Here is a 21,051-nt window from a genome sequence, read left to right as displayed (position 1 = left end):
GCAGAGGCTGGAGTGGGGTGATGTTGCGTGCCCTGGGCTGGGGCGAGGGGGAGTCCCAGTGGTGGGTTTCATCAAAATGTTAGGGGTGCAGACAGGAGCGGAATCCCCCTCTACACATCGCTCTCCTGGCAGTGGGCTTCAGGAAAATGTCTGCTGGAGGTGGGGCATGCGCAGATTGAGATCTCGGCTATGGGAGCAATTTTCTTTGGAACATGCCAAAATATACATTCAAAATACAGTGGATAAAATCTTCTTTAAATAACTGAATTTCCCTTTATATGTTTAATAAAATGTAGGATCAATAATAAGAAATGTCGATATTACATAATTCATCTCTATAAAATACACTGTATAGACCTGTCAGAAGGTCCCATATCTTGGCTCCTACTTGATTCAAAGAAACCTGCAAGGAAGCATTGATTCGTATCTAGCATAACTAATAAGCACTTGGCTTTAGACAGGTTCTGTCTGACCCCTGGATACTTTTGCCATACTTATCTGTTCTCCATGACTTATTTCAATTGCTTGATGTTGACCTTAGAACTCACATTCCCTTTGCACCACTGACCATTCCAAGTAGTATCTCCTTTTCTAATAAATTTGCCCTTGTCACCTGTCCAAAATAGACAGCTACACGTACTATTGCCCTTAGTGCAAAACAGATAAAACTCTGTGAAAGAAGTTTTTTATACATGCTTTTGTATCTCATGGGACTCATGGGAGTGTATTACATGCAATTCATAAGCCTCTATTTTTTCCAAATTAGATTTAATAGAAGTTGGGATCCATTTATGATACAATCCGTGGATGATGGAGAAGAAAAAACAGGAAGATGTACAACATTACTAATATATCTGTTTTGTTTTGCCATTGGGCTAATAGTTTTTGCTTCTGCATTCTTCAGTAAGGTATGTAGCCTCACACCTCCTTGGCACTGCATGGAACTATTCCTTTATTTGGCACTACCACATAACTCCAGAGAGTAGCCCTAAACTTGCATTGTGGAAATATTATGTTCCCACATCCTATTCCACTTTTCTAGCTATTAAAGTACTAAGCAACTTTAGTCATACGCTGCTCTTTCATGTTACATCTATAAGAAAATAAAAGTGATTTCTAATAGTAATATGTGAATGTAACTTGTGAACACATCCATACTACTAGTACCATGGCATGATAGGTGAATGAAGCATTGAAAACCTATGATTTACAATTAGATATTAAAGTTTAGTATAAAGTCATTTTTTTTAATTATTGTGTCACATACTATATACAAACAAAACCACTTTGCACAAGGAGTAGATGACTGTTTGACTTTACTAAATTGAAATATGATAAAAGGAAACTGGAAAAAAGGTTACGTTTACACTGTGTTTCTCTTCTTCGGTTTCTTACTGCCAGTATTCCCGCTATGTACAAATAGGGACAGACCCATTAAAGGGGTTGTCTGGGAATTTAACATTGATTGCTTATCCTTAGGTTAGGTTATCAATATCAAATCAATAGTGGCGGATGTGCTGCACCCGGTCATTGCCCCTAATCTGTCAATGGAGCTTTTCTGTGCAGCTCTGCAATTGAGCATTTGCGGCTGCCACTAGCACCAGAAACAGCTGATTGGCTGGTTTGTGGCATTTCATCAGCTGACATGTGCCTCTAATATCCACGAGTGGAATCGATCCACTTGTGGCTGTTTAACATGTTAAATGGCGCTGTCAATCTCTGACAGCGGCATTTAACAAGGCTTTCCTGGAAGCACATCATAAGATCCGCCTATTGGCGCCCCTCTCACAGGATCATGGGTTTCCGAGTTCCGATGGGTTGGTATGAAAAACCTGGGATCTGCAGGAGACCTTTGTGGCTGTCATGGCCACTCAGCTATGAGCTCCTCCCAGTGGAAGGTGTTCATAGTAGATGAGCATTTCTGCTACCTGCCCTTCTATGTGTAGCAATAAAAAAAGTAAAAAATACATGTTTGGTATCGCCGTGTTCAGAAACACCTGATAAAAATATAAAAAATAATTAATCTGATCTGATTAACGACACAGATTAAGAAGAAAAAAAATCAGAGCAGCAGAATAACATTTTTTTGGTCGCTGCAACATTGCAAAAGTGCAATAACAGGGGATCAAAACATGGCATTTGACCCAAAATTGTATCAATAAGAGAATTATAGTGGCAGGTCAGTTTTAGTATTCACTGAACGTAGTAAAAAAAAAAAAAAAAACAATTGTGGAATTGCACTTTTTTTCAATTTCACCGCACTTGGAATTTTTTCCCCATTTTTCTGTACACAATATGTTAAAACCAATGGTGACGTTCAAATGTAAAACTCGTCCCGCAAAAAACAAGCCTCACATGGCCATATTGATGGAGAAATAAAATAGTTATGGCTCTGGGAATAAGGAGAGCAAAAAATGAAAATGCAAAAATGGAAAATCCCAGGGTGGTGAAGGGGTTAAAGTCCCAGACAAACGCTTTAATTTAGTTGGATGTGCAGAAAGAAGGAGGGAAGGATACCATTTAACATTTCTCGCTCTGCCATGCCTGTAAAAAAAAAAAAGAAGAAATTCTGAAAAAGACCACATTTTACTTTGAGATAAGTCCTTGTAATGAGAGAGCCTATTGATTTTCTGTGCTGCCTGTGGTGAGGAGAGCATGAATCTGCTGACAATTTCCTTTAAATACAACCTATAGACCGAGATTCAAACCATGAAATAAGACCAGGCTAGGATCATGTATGCTCCCTTAACCATATACAGTTGTGCTCAAAAGTTTAAATACCCCAGCAGAATTTCTGCTTTCTTGGCCTTTTTTTTCAGAGAATATGAATCATAATGCCAAAACATTTTCTCCACTCATGGTTAGTGGTTGGGTGAAGCCATTTATTGTCAAACTACTGTATTTTCTCTTTTTAACTCATAATGGCAACCCAAAACATCCAAATGACCCTGATCAAAAGTTCACATACCCTGGTGATTTTGGTCTGATAACATGCACAGAAATTGACACAAATGGGTTGGAATGGCATTGGCTACTAAAGGTAACATCCTCACATGTGACCTGTTTGCTTGTAGTGTATGTGTATGTACATAAAAGCTGAGTGAGTTTCTAGGAGCCAGACAGATGCTTGCATATTCATCCAGCCACAGACATTTCTGGATTGTGAATCATGGGGAAAGCAAAAGAATTATCAAAGGATCTACGGGAAAAGGTAGTTTAACTGTATAAAACAGGAAAGGAATGCAAAAAGATATGCAAGGAATTGATAATGCCAGTCAGCAGCATTCAAACTGTGATTAACAAAGGGAAAATCAGGGGCTCTGTAACAACAAAACCATGGTCAGGTAGACCAGCATAAATTTCATCCACAACTGCCAGGAAATTTGTTTGGGATGCAAAGAAAAACCCACAAATAACATCAGTTGAAATACTGGACTCTCTGAAAACTAGCTGGGTGGCTGTTTCAAGATGCACAATAAGCAGGCACTTGAAGAAAAATGGGCTGCATGGTTGAGTTGACAGAAGAAAGCCATCACTGTGCAAATACCACATAGTATCTCGCCTACAATACACAAAAGAGCACAGGCACAAGCCTCAAAACCTTCTGGAACAAGGTAATTTGAGTGGTGAGACCATTAATTGAACTTTTTGGTCACAACCATAAACGTTACTTTTGGAGAGAGGTCAACAAGGCCTATGATGAAAGGAACACCATTCCTACTGTAAAGCATGGAGGTGGATCGCTGATGTTTTGGGGATGTGTGAGCTACAAAGGCAAAGGAAACATGGTCAAAGTTAAAGGAGGGATGAATGCAGCACGTTATCAGCAAATACTGGAGGCAAATTTGCAATCATCAGCCCGGAAGCTGCGCATGAGATGAACTTGGACATTCCAACATGACAACAATCCAAAACACCAGACCAAATCGACCTTCTTTGGCTAAAGCAGAACAAAGTGAAGGTTCTGGAGTTGCCATCTCAGTCTCATGACCTCAATATCGTTGATCCACTCTGGGGAGATCTCTAGCGTGCAGTTCCTGCTAGACAGCCCAGGAATTTACAGGAACTGGAGGCTTTTTGTCAAGAATAGTGGGCAGCTTTACCATCTGAGAAAATACAGAACCTCATCCACAACTACAACAAAAGACTTCAAGCTGCCATTGATGTTAGAGGGGGCAATACATGGTATTAAGAATAGGGGTATGTGAACTTTTTATCAGGGTCATTTGGATGTTTTGGGTTGTCATTATGATTTAAAAAGAGAAAACACAGTAGTTTGATAATAAATGGCTTCACCCAACCCCTAACCATGAGTGGAGAAAGTTTTGGTGTTATCATTCATATTCTCTGAAAAAAGGCCAAGAAAGAAAAAATTCTGCCGGAGTATGTAAACTTTTGAGTACAACTGTAGCATCACAAATGGTTGGCAAAACACAAAAATTGAAATTGAAACATATTTTGTTCCTCTGCATAAGGGAATACATTCTCCATATTGTAACATTTTGCAATCTGTTTAATGTATTTTAATTTTTCTTCCTGTAGGCCTGTCTTCTACTTCTAATATTGGTCAATGGAGATTCCTCCAAAACTGTTTCTGACACTCCATTAAAAATAATCGTTCTTGGGTTAGTGATACAAGTACCCTACATCCTAACACTTATAAAATATCTGTGGATGGTGATATTCACTCATTCTCCCAATCCAAACAAAGTCAAGATATTGAAGGTAAGAATTTAGTTCTGACTCTAGAAACAGTATTTGTACTTATCAATAAATATACATTTTAGATTTTAGAATAAGAAAGATTATGAAGTGAGCTGTAAACCAATACAGATATATCTGACATGTCAATAGCTGAGAATGCCAGCTGTATTAAATGCCCCCCTGTTGAACGCCCCCATTCCTGCCATCTTGGAACTCCAATGAAGCTACAGGCTGAACTCAACAGAAGAACCGCGATTTCACTACATAGTGAAATACCATGGTATTGCAGCATATAGTAATAGTGATCAAACGATACCAGGTTCAAGTCCCCTAAAGGAAACAATACCAGGTTCAAGTCCCCTTGTGATGGTGTGATATGCTATGTGGGTATCATTTTTGTGTATATTTCTATTTTCCTTATTTTCATGGTGTTCTCTTGTAGGAGTTATTTGCTAATTGATGAATGGCTGTTGTTGCCATCTGATATCACCCCCCACAGCACTGTATTGTTTGCTAATATGCTAATGACATGTTGCCCTAGCTTGCTGAAACAATGAGCCCCTGAGACCTTCCCCCTCCTGACCTGTAAATAAAGGTCTTGGGATTTTGCTGGCTCTGTTGATTGTATGGTACCGGAGAAGGACCCCGTGACACCCCTAAAGGGACTAAAAATTAATAAAGAAAGGTTTTAAAAAAAAAATAACAATTCAAATTACTACTCTTTTCAAAATAAAAGTAAAATAAATAGATAAACAAATAATCGACATTGGCAGAATAGCAATATTTGAGTTGCTGAACTTCTCTACCTGAAAGATAAATATCTTGGTACCATGTTAGCCAGTAACCCAATAAAAACTATCAAATCTGGGTGAAGTGTCACTGGATGCGCTGCTGATAATAGAGTTCCACGACAATTTTCCTTAGACACTTTATTTTAACAGGTTTACAAAGTCAACGCGTTTGATGAAGAGGTTCTGTGTTGACCTGGAAACGCGTTGACTTTGTAAACCTGCTAAAATAAATTGTCTAAGGAAAATATTCGTGGAATTCTAATATCAGCAGCACATCCAGTGACACTTCACCCAGATATGTTTTTTCTCTAAGTTCTTTGGACTCATATCTGGCAGTAGCTGATCTATGCGTTTGTTACATATTGCTTTGTTGCAACACCACCAGGTGAGCAGATCCATGTTGGTTTATGTGTTGTTTTAACATTTAAAGCCCTATTGTACGCTTTTCCTTTTCCTAGTTTGCCTTACTAAAAGCTATCATGTTATATATTCCCCAAATTGCATCAATAAAAAGTCCTCGTATAGCACTATGGACTGAAAAATAAAAAAAAAGGTACAAGTGTCAGAAAATAGTGACCGAAACAATATTTTTTTTTACAAATTTCAGAATTTTTTCATCACTAAAACACCAAAAAACTGAACATATTTGGTACCACTGTAATTTTGCTGACCTGGAGAATGATGTTGGCAGTTCCTTTTTCCAATGAACGCTGTAAAAACAAAACCCAAAAAGTCAGACTTGCAGTTTTTTTTTCACATTTCCACTGCACTTTTAATTTTTTTCCACATTCTTGTAAAATGCATGGTAAAATAAACAGTATCATTCAAAACTGTAAGTCGTCTGCAAAAACACAAGACTTATGCTAACTGAAACATAAAAATAATATTTCTCTTGGTACAAGGAAAGGAGAAAATGAAAACACGAAAATGGAGAAGTCATGGGTCATTAAAAGATTAAAGTAACACTGCATGCAAAACTGATACAATGTTACACCCAAAAGTGTCAGTCAGTATTGTGAAAGGCATCGTATCTTAAAACGTCCTCAGGTACTTATATCCTCCTTTAAAAAAAAAAAAAAAAAAAAATATTTGAAACATTTTCCTCATATTTTTTAAAAATACATTTAACACAAACATATTATTTAATCAATCGGTCATTTTCTAAAGCTTTGTTCCTTTTTTCTTTTTTAAAACTCTGTTATACATCATCCCTTCAGGCCCTTCTACAAATACATGTGTTTCTCTCAAAATTAGAATATCATCAAAAAGGTAAGTTATTTAATTTCTTCAATACAAAAAGTGAAACTCATATGTTATATAGAGTCATTACATTACAAACAGAGTGATCTATTTCAAGTGTTTATTTCTGTTAATGTTGATGGTTATGGCTTACAGTAAATTAAAATCCAAAAGTCATTATCTCACTAAATTAGAAAAAATAACAAAAACACCTGCAAAGGCTTCAGTTCCTAAGCATTTAAAAAGGTCCATTAGTCTGTTTCAGTAGGCTCCACAATCATGGGGAAGACTTAAAAACCACAAAAAGAGGAAAAAAATCCTCCAATATTCAAGAAAAAACAAAAACTGGCAGAGATGCTTAACAGTCTAACTGGTTTTTTGTGCACTTTATAATTTTTCGGGGTACAGTTGGGACCAAATGGTTCTGTACACTGTGGCCTCTGTTCACACAGGATGCATTATAGTTAGCACTGGGCAGCCCACCATAGGGTGTCATTAATAGGCTGGGAACCAGATGCTCTGCATTCCTTGTGTGAACATTGCCACATACAGATTAAATTGTTTTTGCACTGGTATGCCACACGGCCAATCCCTGATTGAAGGCTGTCTGTCTCATTTGGTATTATTGTACCTGTACGGTTGCCATTTTACTTGGGTCCGCTGCACCCTATTAGTGGATTTGTATTAAGGCCCAGTTAGACAGGTAAGCATCTCTGCCTGTTTTTTCTTGAATATTGGAGGATTTTTTCCTCTTTTTGTGTTTTTATTTTAGAGTAGGAATGACAAGTGTAAGAACCCTTGACGTGGGTTGCCAGCTTACGTATTATGGCCAGAATATCAACCAATACCTTACATATATTGATATGTTTTTGTGCACTTTAAAATTTTTTTGGGGTGCAGTTGGGCCCAAATGGTTCTGTAAACTGTGGCCTCTGTTCACAACATGCATTGTAGTTAGCACTGGGCAGCCCACCATAGGGCATCATTAATAGGCTGAGAACCAGATGCTCTGCATTCCTTGTGTGAACATTGCCATATACAGATTACATTTTTTTGCACTGATGTGCCACACGGCCAATCCCTGATTGAAGGATGGCTGTCGCATTTGGTATTATTGCACCTGTGCGGTTGCCATTTTACTTGGGTTCGCTGCACCCTGTTAGTGCATTTGTATTGAGGCCCATGAAGACAGTTTACCTAACAGATGTCCAGAAGGCAGTCATTGACACACACCACAAGGAGGGTAAGCCACAAAAGGTCATTGCTAAAGAAGCTTGCTATTGACAGAGTGCTGTATCCAAACATATTATTGGAAAGTTGAGCGGAAGGAAAAAGTGTGGTAGAAAAAGGTGCACAAGCAACCAGGATAGCCGCAGCCTTGAGAGGATTGTTAAGAAAAGGCCATTCAAAAATTTGGGGGCGATACACAAGGGGTGGACTGCTGCTGGAGTCATTGATTCAAGAGCCACCACACACAGATGTATCCAGGACATGGGCTACAAGTGTCATATTCCTTGTGTCAAGCCACTCATGACCAATAGACAACGCCAGAAGCTCTTACCTGGACCAAGGAGAAAAAAGAACTGGACTTTTGCTCAGTGGTCCAAGGTGTTGTTTTCAGATAAAAGTAAATTTTTCATTTCAATTGGAAATCAAGGTCACAGAGTCTGGAGGAAGAGTGGAGAGGTACACAATCCAAGGTTGCTTTGCCTTCCTCCATGTATGATGCTCTATGGATTTCCGCATACGGCTAAACCCTCGTCCACTTTCCAGTAAACAGACCGTATGGATTTTTAAGTCTATATTTATTGAGATGATGATGTGAACGATAATGGGTAAAAACTACAAAGAAATAACAGTGTACCAGTACTGGTACATTATAGCAACAACAGGGTACAATTAGCATCAGTAACTGAGACATTACAGCAACTGCACTGTAACAGCATAATACAGAGATGCAGTAATCATAGCCATTTAAGGCAAAGTTCATGCTGCCAGCACTGTTCTGCTCTATACAGAAATGCATCTATCTGTATGCAGTGTAAAGAGCATTATAACTAAACTGGAGGATACAGAGCACATTATACCTCTCTTCACAATATATTACACCATGGCTGCATATGGTTCGCATATACAGATTCTACACAAACACATAACTTCATTGTGACTCTTACCGGGATCCACTGGACAGGAGGAGCGATTGTAGGAAAGAGAGAGCCAGAACACATGTGTATCACTCTAAAGCCCCCGTCACACACAGCGAGATCGCTAGCGAGATCGCTGCTGAGTCACAAGTTTTGTGACGCAACAGCGATCTCAGTAACGATCTCGCTATGTGTGACACGTAGCAGCGACCAGGCCCCTGCTGTGAGATCGCTGGTCGTGTCGGAATGGCCTGGGCCATTTTTTGATCGTTGAGGTCCCGCTGGGTAGCACACATCGCTGTGTTTGACACCTTACCAACGACCTCGCTGACAGGACGTCCCATTGAATCATCATGAAATAGCATCGTTCTACAGGTCGCTACAGGTCGCTACAGGTCGCCGCATCGCTGCTGCGTCGTTGGTGAGATCTCACTGTGTGACATCTCACCAGCGACCACATAGCGACGCTTGAGCGATCCCTGACAGGTCGTATCGTTGTCGGAATCGCTCAAGCGTCGCTATGTGTGACGGGGCCTTATAGGCCTGAGAAAGATGTATGCATATCTTGCTTTCCCAGGGATGCTAAGGGGGCAGTTCTAATCAGAACACAGTTAAAGGAGAAATACTAATGTATACAGAAAACAAGATGGATGGGTAAGTAATGACCTCTAAGCGTTGTGACTGGTATTACGCTATGAATATTTAACCTGCTGCTCATAAATGAACAGAACAAAGGTGCTTGAAGTCTATTGTGAAGTTTCCACAATCAGTGATGGTTTGGGGAGCCTTGTCATCTGCTGGTGTAGGTCCATTGTGTTTTATCAAGACCAAATTCAGTGCAGCCATCTGTGAGGAAATTTTAGAGCACTTCATGCTTCCCTCTCCCGACAAGCTTTTAGGAGAAGGAAATGTAATTTCCCAGCAGGCCTTGGCACCTGTCCACACTGCCAAAAGTACCAATATCTGGTTTAAAAATAACAGTGCTTGATTGGACAGCAAACCCACCTAACCTTAACCCCATAGAAAATCTATGGGGTATTGTCAAGAGGAAGAAGAGAGACACCAGATCCAACAATGCAGACGAGGTGAAAGCTGCTATCAAAGTAACCTAGGCTTCCATAACACCTCAGCAGTGCCATAGACTGATCGCCTCCACGCCATGCCATATTGATGCAGTAATTGATGCAAAAGGAGCCCCAACCAAGTATTGAGTGTGTTTACTGAACATACATTTCAGTAGGCCAACATTTCGGATTTTAAAATCTAATTACTGACATAATGACTTTTGGATTTTCATTGGCTGTAAGCCATAATCATCAACATTAATAGAAATAAAATCTTGAAATACATCACCCTGTAATAACTATATATAATATATGAGTTTCACTTTTTGCATTGAAGAATTGAAATAAATTAACTTTTTGATGATATTGTAATTTTGTGAGAAGCACCCATATTAAGGTGTATCAGTTTGCCCTACGGTATTCTTTTAATATTATATTTTACTGCCAAAGGTTGAAGTAAAAATAACTGACAATACATTGAAAACAATACAACCAATATTATGTTTTGTACCACTATACTTTTAATAGTTGATATCGGTTACTATTAACCCTTTTCTGACATTGCAAATTTTCATTTTCTTTTTTCCTCCTCATATTCAAAGAGCATTACATTTTTTATTTGTCTGTTAACATACATATGTGAAGGCTTGTTTTTTTGCAGGATTAATTTTACTTTTGAAATGATGTAATGTGCTGTGGAACTTGAAAAAGATTTTAAGTAAGGTGAAAGTGCGAAAATAAAGTGCAATTACACTATTGTTTTTTGCTTTTACGGTGTTCATTGTATGGCGAAATTGTCCAGATACTATGATTTCCCTGATCCTTATGATTACGGCAATAGATTTTATTATATAAGTGGTGAAAAAAAAAGACATTTTAGAAGGTCATAAAAAAATATTTTCTTGTTACCTCTTGGACTTTTTTTTGTACCCTGAGCGGTCACTTTTATTGAGATAATTTTGGGGTAGATATAATTTTTGATCCCTTTTTTGTTAATTTTTTTGCGGTTTTGTGGCTCGTGGAGAACCGCAATTCTGGTATTTGGATTTTTTTCTCATTACGGTGTTTGCTAAATGAGATAGTTGATTTTATATTTCGATAGATTGGACTTTTGCGGATGTGGAGATACCAAATATGTGCATTTTTCATGTATTTTTAATAGGTGAAAGGGTGGGTCATTGACATTTTTACTTTTCTTCATATTTTTAATTACTTAATATTTCATTACTTCATATTTTTAAATATTTAAAAATATATCTTGTATTCTGCATTTTGCAGTCCATCTAGGGGATCATGTGATTGTCTGATCCCTTATTACTGTGTGTAGCCAGCCATAGGATTGCCATAATGTCTGGCACAGGGGTCTTCAGCATACCCCTAGCTGCTATGGAAACCTATTGGCACCTCGTAATAATGTCGACAGCAGCATTAATTAGGTTAACTTACTTGGGCAGAGCTACTCTCTACTCGCAGCTGTTTGAGGCAGAGGTAGCTATCAATATTACATAGATGTCATTATAATGCTTTATCAGGTAATGTGGTGATGTACTGACCCTGGGCAGGGAATCACCAAAAGTCACCACACCCTTTTATACTTAAAGGGGAAAACTGTCAGACATCTTACCTTACAAGAGGCTTCCAATCAACATAAAATTCAATGATCCATCTTAAAAATGACATGTTTTGGAAGGAATATTCTTTTGAATGCTGAAAAAATACAAAATACGTACTAATTAGTATTTAATATTTGACCATTTGAATTTATTCCTACAGGTCTGTGCTGTTGATTTTCTGGTTGCTCTTGGATCCTCATTACTGATAATTGTGGCTATGCCTCATTTCAATATATTTACCAACATCACAATCCTAAGCAGTGTGCACTTGGCTTCGTCAATTCTTCAAATATATCGTGGCTTCAGAAAAAAAAACTGGAAGTGGGTAATGGCAATCATTTCTGTCCTGCTATGCATTTCAGGCCATGCCGTCTTTTTGGTCATGTTTATAGTTAGAGACACAAATAACCGGAACATTGATTTTGAGTTTGTCGCAATGGCAGTAATAGGAACATTTTGTGTTTCCTGGAATTGGTATAGAAAATTTCTACCACAGAAAAATACACTTAATGAACTCAAACTAGATGAGGATGAGAGAAATGTTCTCTATATGTGCGGCAGCATCGTCAGGATCACCGTCACCTGGTTGGTTATAATCCCATATGTCTGGTCACACGGAGGAGACGTCTGGACCACAATAAAATCTGCAAGTTCCAAGGATCAGAATTTACTCTTCACGCTCTTCGGAATCCAAGCCGTCAGTTCAGTGTTGTGTCACTGGTTTGGAGTCATGTCATGTAAAATGCGCAATGTTAAGTTAGGTTTTTACATCCCTTTAACCTTTTCAGTGCTATCACTGATTATAGCCAGTATATCCATTTTTTATATAAAGTACAGAGAAGTCCAGAGTGAATCGGAAGCACTGCTTCAGACATTTAATGTCTCCTATTTTTGTCAAAATACTTTATTGATCAACAACAAAACATTGATTGACAGCCTGCTCCTGGAAATAACTCAGCAGACGTGTGAAATAGTTCTGAATATTGACACTTCCAAGTATGTGATAGCATCTGGCATATTATGGTATGTGGGATCCATTTGTGCTAATTTCCAAGTTTGGAGCCTGAAGGTTCAAAGGATTGAAAGAACCACGCAATTGTTAATAAGACACTTGTTTGAAGCCACTTTTATCGACCAGTCCATGCTTCTGAACTTACGAACAAAATTAAACAAAAATACATTTGACGATGTTGACAGGTAAGAAAATAAAACAAGTGCATGACCTTACATATTACTTCTCCATGGCTTATTCACTTCACATATAGGGTTTGGGAATATTTTTTTCTGATATACAATACCATACTCAATTGTATTGGCATACCAAAATGCGTTCTGCACATTGCCTTATGTCTTATGTTGCACATGAACCTCTGTGGGACACCCGTTCTAAATAGTACTTAGAGAAACTTAAAAGAAATCTGCATCTTAAACAGGATGTCCAGGTTTGGAATGAAAGTCTGCAATCACTTTATGTGACTGCAGACTTTTGAATCCTCACAGTGTGCACTCCACATGCTGTCAAGAGTCTCCTGTGCCAGTGGTGAGATTGTATACATGTGGTCAGGGCCGTATTTGCCACTAGGCACTCGAGGGCACGTGCCTAGGGCGGCGACATTGCGGGGGGGGCGGCACCTGAGCAAGGATTTATTTATTCTTTTTTTTGTTAGTCCCGGGTCACAAATGCGAACGACCGCCCCGCCCCCCCCGCCTCCCCGCCTCCGAGTCCCACCCACCCTCCTTGAAGACAATACTCACCTGCTCCAGCGATGCCTGGTCTCAGCATCTATAGCGCGTCCTGAGTGAGCGGTCACGTGGTACCGCTCATTAAGGTCATGAATATGCGCATATTCATGACCTTAATCAGCGGTACCACATGACCGCTCACTCAGGAAGAAGGCGCTGCGGTGGGACAGAGCCAGAGGGATGGCGGCTGTGGCGGCCGCACGGTGTGTGGGACAGGCAGCTGACAGGTGAGTATGAGGGACAGGGGACGGGGGCGGGGGGATGAAGGAGGAAGGTAAGCCAGCCGCGCCATGCAAGATGGCCCGGGAGAAGGAGCGGGAGAAGGAGTGGGAGAAGGGGAGGGGGTGGAGAGATGAGCCATGCATAGGTGGGGGGATCATGAGCCATCAGCCATGCATAGGGGGGAATTATGAGCCATGAGCTATCAGCCATGCATGGGGGGGAATTATGAGTCATGAGCCATCAGCCATGCATGGGGGGGAATTATGAGCCATCAGCCATGCTTGGGGGGGAATTATGAGCCATGAGCCATCAGCCATGCATGGGGGGAATTATGAGACATGAGCCATCAGCCATGCATGGGGGGGAATTATGAACCATGAGCCATCAGCCATGCATGGGGGGGAATTATGAGCCATGAGCCATCAGCCATGCATGGGGGGAATTATGAGCCATGAGCCATCAGCCATGTATGGGGGGGAATTATGAGCCATCAGCCATGCCTTGGGGGGAATTATGAGCCATCAGCCATGCATACGGGGGAGGGGGAATTATGAGCCATGAGCCATCAGCCATGCATAGGGGGGGAATTATGAGCCTTGAGCCATCAGCCATGCATGGGGGGGAATTATGAGCCATCAGCCATGCATGGGGGGGAATTATGAGCCATCAGCCATGCATACAGGGGGGGAATTATGAGCCATCAGCCATGCATAGGGGGGAATTATGAGCCATCAGCCATGCATACGGGGGGGGAATTAATCAGCGGTACCACATGACCGCTCACTCAGGAAGAAGGCGCTGCGGTGGGACAGAGCCAGAGGGATGGCGGCTGCGGCAGCCGCACGGTGTGTGTGGGACAGGCAGCTGACAGGTGAGTATGAGGGACAGGGGATGGGGGCGGGGGGATGAAGGAGGAAGGTAAGCCAGCCGCGCCATGCAAGATGGCCCGGGAGAAGGAGCGGGAGAAGGAGCGGGAGAAGGGGAGGGGGTGGAGAGATGAGCCATGCATAGGTGGGGGGATCATGAGCCATCAGCCATGCATAGGGGGGAATTATGAGCCATGAGCTATCAGCCATGCATGGGGGGGAATTATGAGTCATGAGCCATCAGCCATGCTTGGGGGGGAATTATGAGCCATGAGCCATCAGCCATGCATGGGGGGAATTATGAGCCATGAGCCATCAGCCATGCTTGGGGGGGAATTATGAGCCATGAGCCATCAGCCATGCATGGGGGGAATTATGAGCCATGAGCCATCAGCCATGCATGGGGGGGAATTATGAGCCATGAGCCATCAGCCATGCATGGGGGGGAATTATGAACCATGAGCCATCAGCCATGCATGAGGGGGAATTATGAGCCATGAGCCATCAGCCATGCATGGGGGGAATTATGAGCCATGAGCCATCAGCCATGTATGGGGGGGAATTATGAGCCATCAGCCATGCCTTGGGGGGAATTATGAGCCATCAGCCATGCATACGGGGGAGGGGGAATTATGAGCCATGAGCCATCAGCCATGCATAGGGGGGGAATTATGAGCCATCAGCCATGCATACAGGGGGGGAATTATGAGCCATCAGCCATGCATGGGGGGAATTATGAGCCATCAGCCATGCATACAGGGGGGGAATTATGAGCCATCAGCCATGCATGGGGGGGAATTATGAGCCATCAGCCATGCATACAGGGGGGGGAATTATGAGCCATCAGCCATGCATGGGGGGGGAATTATGAGCCATCAGCCATGCATGGGGGGGAATTATGAGCCATCAGCCATGCATGGGAGGGAATTATGAGCCATCAGCCATGCATACAGGGCGGGGGGGAATTATGAGCCATCAGCCATGCATACTGGGGAAGGGGGGAATTATGAGCCATCAGCCATGCATACGGGGGGGGGGAATTATGAGCCATCAGCCATGCATACAGGGGGGGGGGAATTATGAGCCATGCATACAGGGGGATATGAGCCATCAGCCATACATACAAGGGGGGGAATTATGGGCCATGCATACGGGGAATATGAGCCATCAGCCATACATACAGGGGGGGAGTTATGAGCCATGCATACAAGATGGGAGGGGGTCATTATACACTATTGAGCATCATGTGGGGTCATCATACAGTATGGAGCATCATGTGTGGCCATTATACAGTATGGAGCATCATGTGTGGCCATTATACAGTATTGAGCATCATGTGTGGCCATTATACAGTATGGAGCATCATGTGTGGCCAATGGCCATTATACAGTATTGAGCATCGTGTGGCCCTTATACAGTATTGAGCATCATGTGTGGCCATTATACAGTATGGAGCATCATGTGTGGCCATTATACAGTATGGAGCATCATGTGTGGCCATTATACAGTATGGAACATTATGTGTGGCCATTATACAGTATGGAGCATCATGTGGGACCATTATACAGTATGGAGCATCTTGTGTGGCCATTATACAGTATGGAGCATCATGTGTGGCCAATGGCCATTATACAGTATTGAGCATCATGTGTGGCCATTATACAGTATGGAGCATCATGTGTGGCCACTATACAGTATGGAACATCATGTGTGGCCATTATACAGTATGGAGCATCATGTGTGGCCATTATACAGTATGGAGCACTGTGTGGCCATTATACAGTATGGAACATCATGTAGGGCCATTATACAGTATGGAGCACTGTGTGGCCATATTTTTTTTTGTTTTAATGTATATGAAACAGTGTGATCAGCAGTGCTAAATGGGTGTGGTTGGGACTTGGGTATGGGTGTGATTAGTTGTGAAATGGGTGTGGTCAGAGGTGTGGCCTAAAATTTGCCGCGGCGCACGTAGTACCGCAACTCCCATAGGGAATGAATGAGACCAAACACACTGTTGCCGTAAGTGATCCGTTATGTGGCAGATGCAGAAAAACTGCCCGATCTGCTGCAAAAGGCTACTTTCACATCAGCAATTCTTGCCAAAGTCTATGCTGATAGTGTCATACTCACCAATGGGGGAGGCAGCACTAAAAGTGCCTAGGGCAGCAGAAACTCTAAATACAGCCCTGCATGTGGTTACATACCGGCTACAAATGTTCGGCATTATTCAATCCAATTGAATTGAATTAGGCCGCACACGTCTAGTTGGAATGTGACCTGAAGTATGCTTATCACATAATGGTTTCACTGTAGAATCGCATATGGTGAGCGTGCTGTGAGGACTCAGAAGTCTGCAGTCATGTAGAGTGACTGCAGACTTTCATCTTTAACCTGGACAAACTCTTTAAACTCAGGGCAGCAAAACATATTGACAGAGAGACCCTGATTCAGAAAACAGAAAAGATAATGCCAATTCACTGTTGAAGTTTATAGAAGTCCAGCGTGCACGGAACCATGAGCCGACCCCTCTTGTATAGCAAGTGCAAAAAAAAAGAAAAAATGTTCCAGCTTCTGGTAAAATTTTCAGAGTAATCTTTATTGCATCAATATACAATTATAAAAATATAGTGGACAGGAACACGAGCAAGTGACACGTTTCAAGCACAGTTGTTCTTTATCAAGCTTATCAAAATTTTACCAGAAAATTTTACCAAAAGCTGGAACAGTTTTTCTTTTTTTTGCAGAGACGCTGATTCCAGAGGTGTGTCACTTACTGGGCTTCATGCTGTAGTTTTGATAAAATCAATGTCTAACTGCAACTGCACCATTGACAGACACTTTTCTACCTACCTTGTGCATAAGGCTAGGTTCACACGTTATGTGAACCCGTTTAACAGACTACGTTACACCGCGGCATAACGCGGTGTAAGGTAGTCCGTTAACGCCGCCATTGCGAGTAATGGCGAACGCATCACAAGCACACGCCCACATTGGGCATGCGCTAGCGATGTGCCATCATTTAAGTGACGGCAGCGTTCGCGGTCCGTTCCATGCTAGCGCAGATCGGGGATCCACGCTAGCGGGATCGGCAAATGCGATCCCTTTTGGGACATTGCCTTAGCGAAGACCGTAGCGCTATGCGCTAAACGGACTGCCCTAACGCAATGTGAACCTAGCCTAAGTCAAATGCTATCAATCTTTAGTTAGACTAAGCAAACTCATGCATATTAAGGACTACATAGTAGAAGCTTATCACTGAGATTAAACGAGTTGCACCGGATAAAGCAGTGTACTATCAAAACCACAGCAAGAAGCCCAGTAAGTGACCCAGCATTGGAATTAGGGTTTCTGATCCTATTTTGTGCTGCCCTCAAATGGGGCAGCAAAAGAATCTAGTGATAGAATCTTTTTAAATCACTTATGCAACTTAATAATATAGGTCAGGTCTGAAAGGTGCCTTGGTGCTAGGTGTTATGCTATATTGTACATGAACCTTTGGACTGAGGGTTTTATTTATTTTTAAGGATTTGTGTTCTATTTGTGCCCCATATGGGGCAGCATGGTGTAAGGGTACCGTCACACAGTGGCATTTTGATCGCTACGATGGCACGATTCGTGATGTTCCAGCGATATACTTACGATCTTGCTGTGTCTGACACGCTCCTGCGATCAGGGACCCCGCTGAGAATCGTGCGTCGTAGCAGATCGTTTGAGACTTTCTTTTGTCGTCTAGTGTCCCGCTGTGGCGACATGATCGCATGGTGTAACAAAGGTGTGCACGATATTGTATACGATGTGCGCATAGTAACCAACGGCTTCTACATCGCAAATACGTCGTGAAATTATCGCTCCAGCGTCGTGCATTGCGAAGTGTGACCGCAGTCTACGACGCTGGAACGATAATGGAGCGATGCTGGAGCGTCACGGATCGTGCCGTCGTAGCGACCAAAGTGCCACTGTGAGACGGTACCTTAAGGGCAGAGAACTTGATTTCAACAAAGTATCACATGTGGGGTTTCTTGATGTAGTTTTGATAAAATCACAGTTTATTTCCTGCCACAGATCTACCAGTTCTCTGAATGCTGAGCTTTGAATAACCCCACCCATATCACTGATTGGCAGCTTTCTGTGTACACTGTGCATAGGCAGAAAGCTGCCAATCAGTGGTGGGGCAGCATTAAACAGAGCTGAATAATATAGAGGAATACATGGCAGTAGGTTAACTAGTTTTCTAGTGATAATCTTCTACTGATAAAAAGAGATTTTATCAAAACTACAGCCGCTTCATTATGCTGCTCTTAGTTTACGTGTTAATAACCTCGTGACAGATTATTTTTTAATTGAAGAGGCTCCAGCTGATCAGAGGCCACTGATTGGTTGCAGTGGTCACTTGATAGAGTGTATGTCATGAAACCAGCAGAGGATAAAGAGAGCTGAAAGTGGAGAAGCACATGATCTAGAACAGGGGTGGGGAGCCTTTTTCTAGCCGGGGGCCATTTGGAAATTTCTACCATCATTCAGGGGCCACACAAAAATGATCACCTCGAAAATTACCCCGGTATATTTAGTCAAACAATTAATTACGGTAACTCACCCTTAATGTGACGGCTGAAGCTGCTTCTCTTTGGTGCAGCTGTGATGTTAGATGATACTGATCATGTTGCTTCTCACAGCTACATTTCCAGGTTTGTGGCGGTCAGGAAAGCAGTCAACTTTTTGTCATAATAAGTTTTGTAAATCATATACATCACATAGGAGATGCGGGACTACTGTATATACATCACATCTGAGACAGCTGTATTTACACCACATAGGAGACGCTGGGACTGCTGTATATACATCTGTATATACATCGCACAGGAGATGCTGAGACTGCTGTATATACATCACATACGAGACACAGGGACTGTTGTATATACATCACACAGGAGATGAAGGGACTGCTGTATATACATCACACAGAAGCCACAGGGACTGCTGTATATACATCACACAGGAGACACAAGGACTGCTGTATATACATCACACAGGAGACACAGGAACTGCTGTATATATATATCACACAGGAGATGCTGGGACTGCTGTTTATACATCACACATGAGATGCTGGGACTGCTGAATATACATCACACAGGAGATGCTTGGACTGCTGTATATACATCACACAGGAGTCGCTGGGACTGCTGTATGTACATAACATAGAAAACATTGAGACTGCTGTATAGGCACCACAGGAGACTCTGGCGTCATATAAATTACAGGAGGGGCTGGGAGGCATAGACATCACAGGAGATGCTGGGACATATTCATCACTGGGGATGCTGAGGGGAATAGACTTCACTGAGGGGCTATATACATCACTAGGAAGAACAGACAGCACTGGGGGTATATATGTCCCTGGGTAAAATATACATCACTAGTGGGGTCACATACATCATTGGGTGCTATATATATCACAGGTGGGGGATATACAGTACTCAGGGGTATATACAGCACCTTTGGAGTAAATGCAGCACTGGGGAATTTATACATCACTTGGGGGCATATACAGCAGTGAGGGGGTATACAGCACTGGGGGGAGGGGGATATACAGCACTGGGGGGACAGGCATCGCCAGGGAGGCACGTAGATCACTGGGGTAGGGGGGCTCAGATCACCAAGGGGCACATAGCTGGAGGGACAAGAGATCACAGGGGGCAGAGAGATTACATGGGAGCACAAATATCACAGGGTATACATAGCAGGGGACACAGGGATAACAGAGGGGCACATAGATTACAGGGGGCACAAAGCTGGGAGCCACATAGATCACAGGGATGCACATAGCTAGGGGGCACATAGATCACAGGGGGCATATAGTTGGGGGGCACAGATCACAGGGGGGCATATAACTGGAGGGCAAAGATCACAGGGGCATATTGCTGGGGGCACAGAGATCACAGGGGAGCATAAAGCTGGAGGGCACAGAGGTCACAGGGGGCATATAGCTGGAGGGCACAAATATCACAGGTGGCACATAGCTGGGGGGAACAGGGACTACAGGGGGACATATAGCTATGGGGCACAGAGATCACAGAGGGGGCACATAGTTGTGTCCACAGAGATCACAGGGGGCACAGATCACATGGGGCACATAGCTAGGAGGCACAAAGATCCCAGAGTGGCATATAGTTGGGGACACAGATCACGGGGGGCAAAAAGATCACATGAGGGCACATAGCTGCATAGCTGGGGGGCACATAGATCAGAGGGGGCACATATCATCAGTAGAAAAGCACAGAGCTGCCGGCACAGAGATCCTTGGGGAGGTACAGAGCTCCCGGCACAGAGATCGCTCTGGACTCAGCAGCAGCTCCTCTTCCAGGACAAGAGAGCATTGGGCGCTAACCCCAACCACCCCGGCGCTAACACCACCCATGCAGAAGACGTCATGTTTCATGTGCAGGGCAGGCAGCATTCTATAATGAACGCTGGGTGCCGTGCACTTGGGGGTTAAAGAGCCAGCAGCCGGCAGGATACGACTGCCGCCCAAGCATTGGGGACTCCAGGGACCTGCCCGCGGGCTGGATGAAAAGGGCTGGAAGTTCCCCACCCCTATGCTAGAAGGAGGCATACATTTTCTTTCACCCTATGCAGCTCCCTGAAGCCACTAATAAGGGGTT

The 21,051-nt window shown here is 42.7% G+C and overlaps 1 protein-coding gene across 1 annotated transcript in view; it reads left to right on the top strand.

Annotated features, from left to right (window-relative positions):
• The first annotated feature begins 772 nt into the window (after positions 1 to 772).
• Positions 773 to 21,051, top strand: part of LOC138637706 (chitin synthase chs-2-like) — a 106,784-nt gene continuing 86,505 nt past the window's right edge. Inside the window, exons 1-3 of the mRNA XM_069726571.1 lie at positions 773 to 908; positions 4,543 to 4,725; positions 11,716 to 12,752. Coding sequence (XP_069582672.1) covers positions 792 to 908; positions 4,543 to 4,725; positions 11,716 to 12,752 — 1,337 coding nt within the window. The 5' untranslated portion in view covers positions 773 to 791. The remainder of the gene's footprint in view (positions 909 to 4,542; positions 4,726 to 11,715; positions 12,753 to 21,051) is intronic.

The sequence above is a fragment of the Ranitomeya imitator genome, chromosome 5 (genome assembly GCF_032444005.1).
Source record: "Ranitomeya imitator isolate aRanImi1 chromosome 5, aRanImi1.pri, whole genome shotgun sequence".
Classification (NCBI taxonomy): domain Eukaryota; kingdom Metazoa; phylum Chordata; class Amphibia; order Anura; family Dendrobatidae; genus Ranitomeya; species Ranitomeya imitator.
Note: the sequence above shows the minus strand (reverse complement) of the source record. Positions and strands in the feature narration are given on the sequence as shown.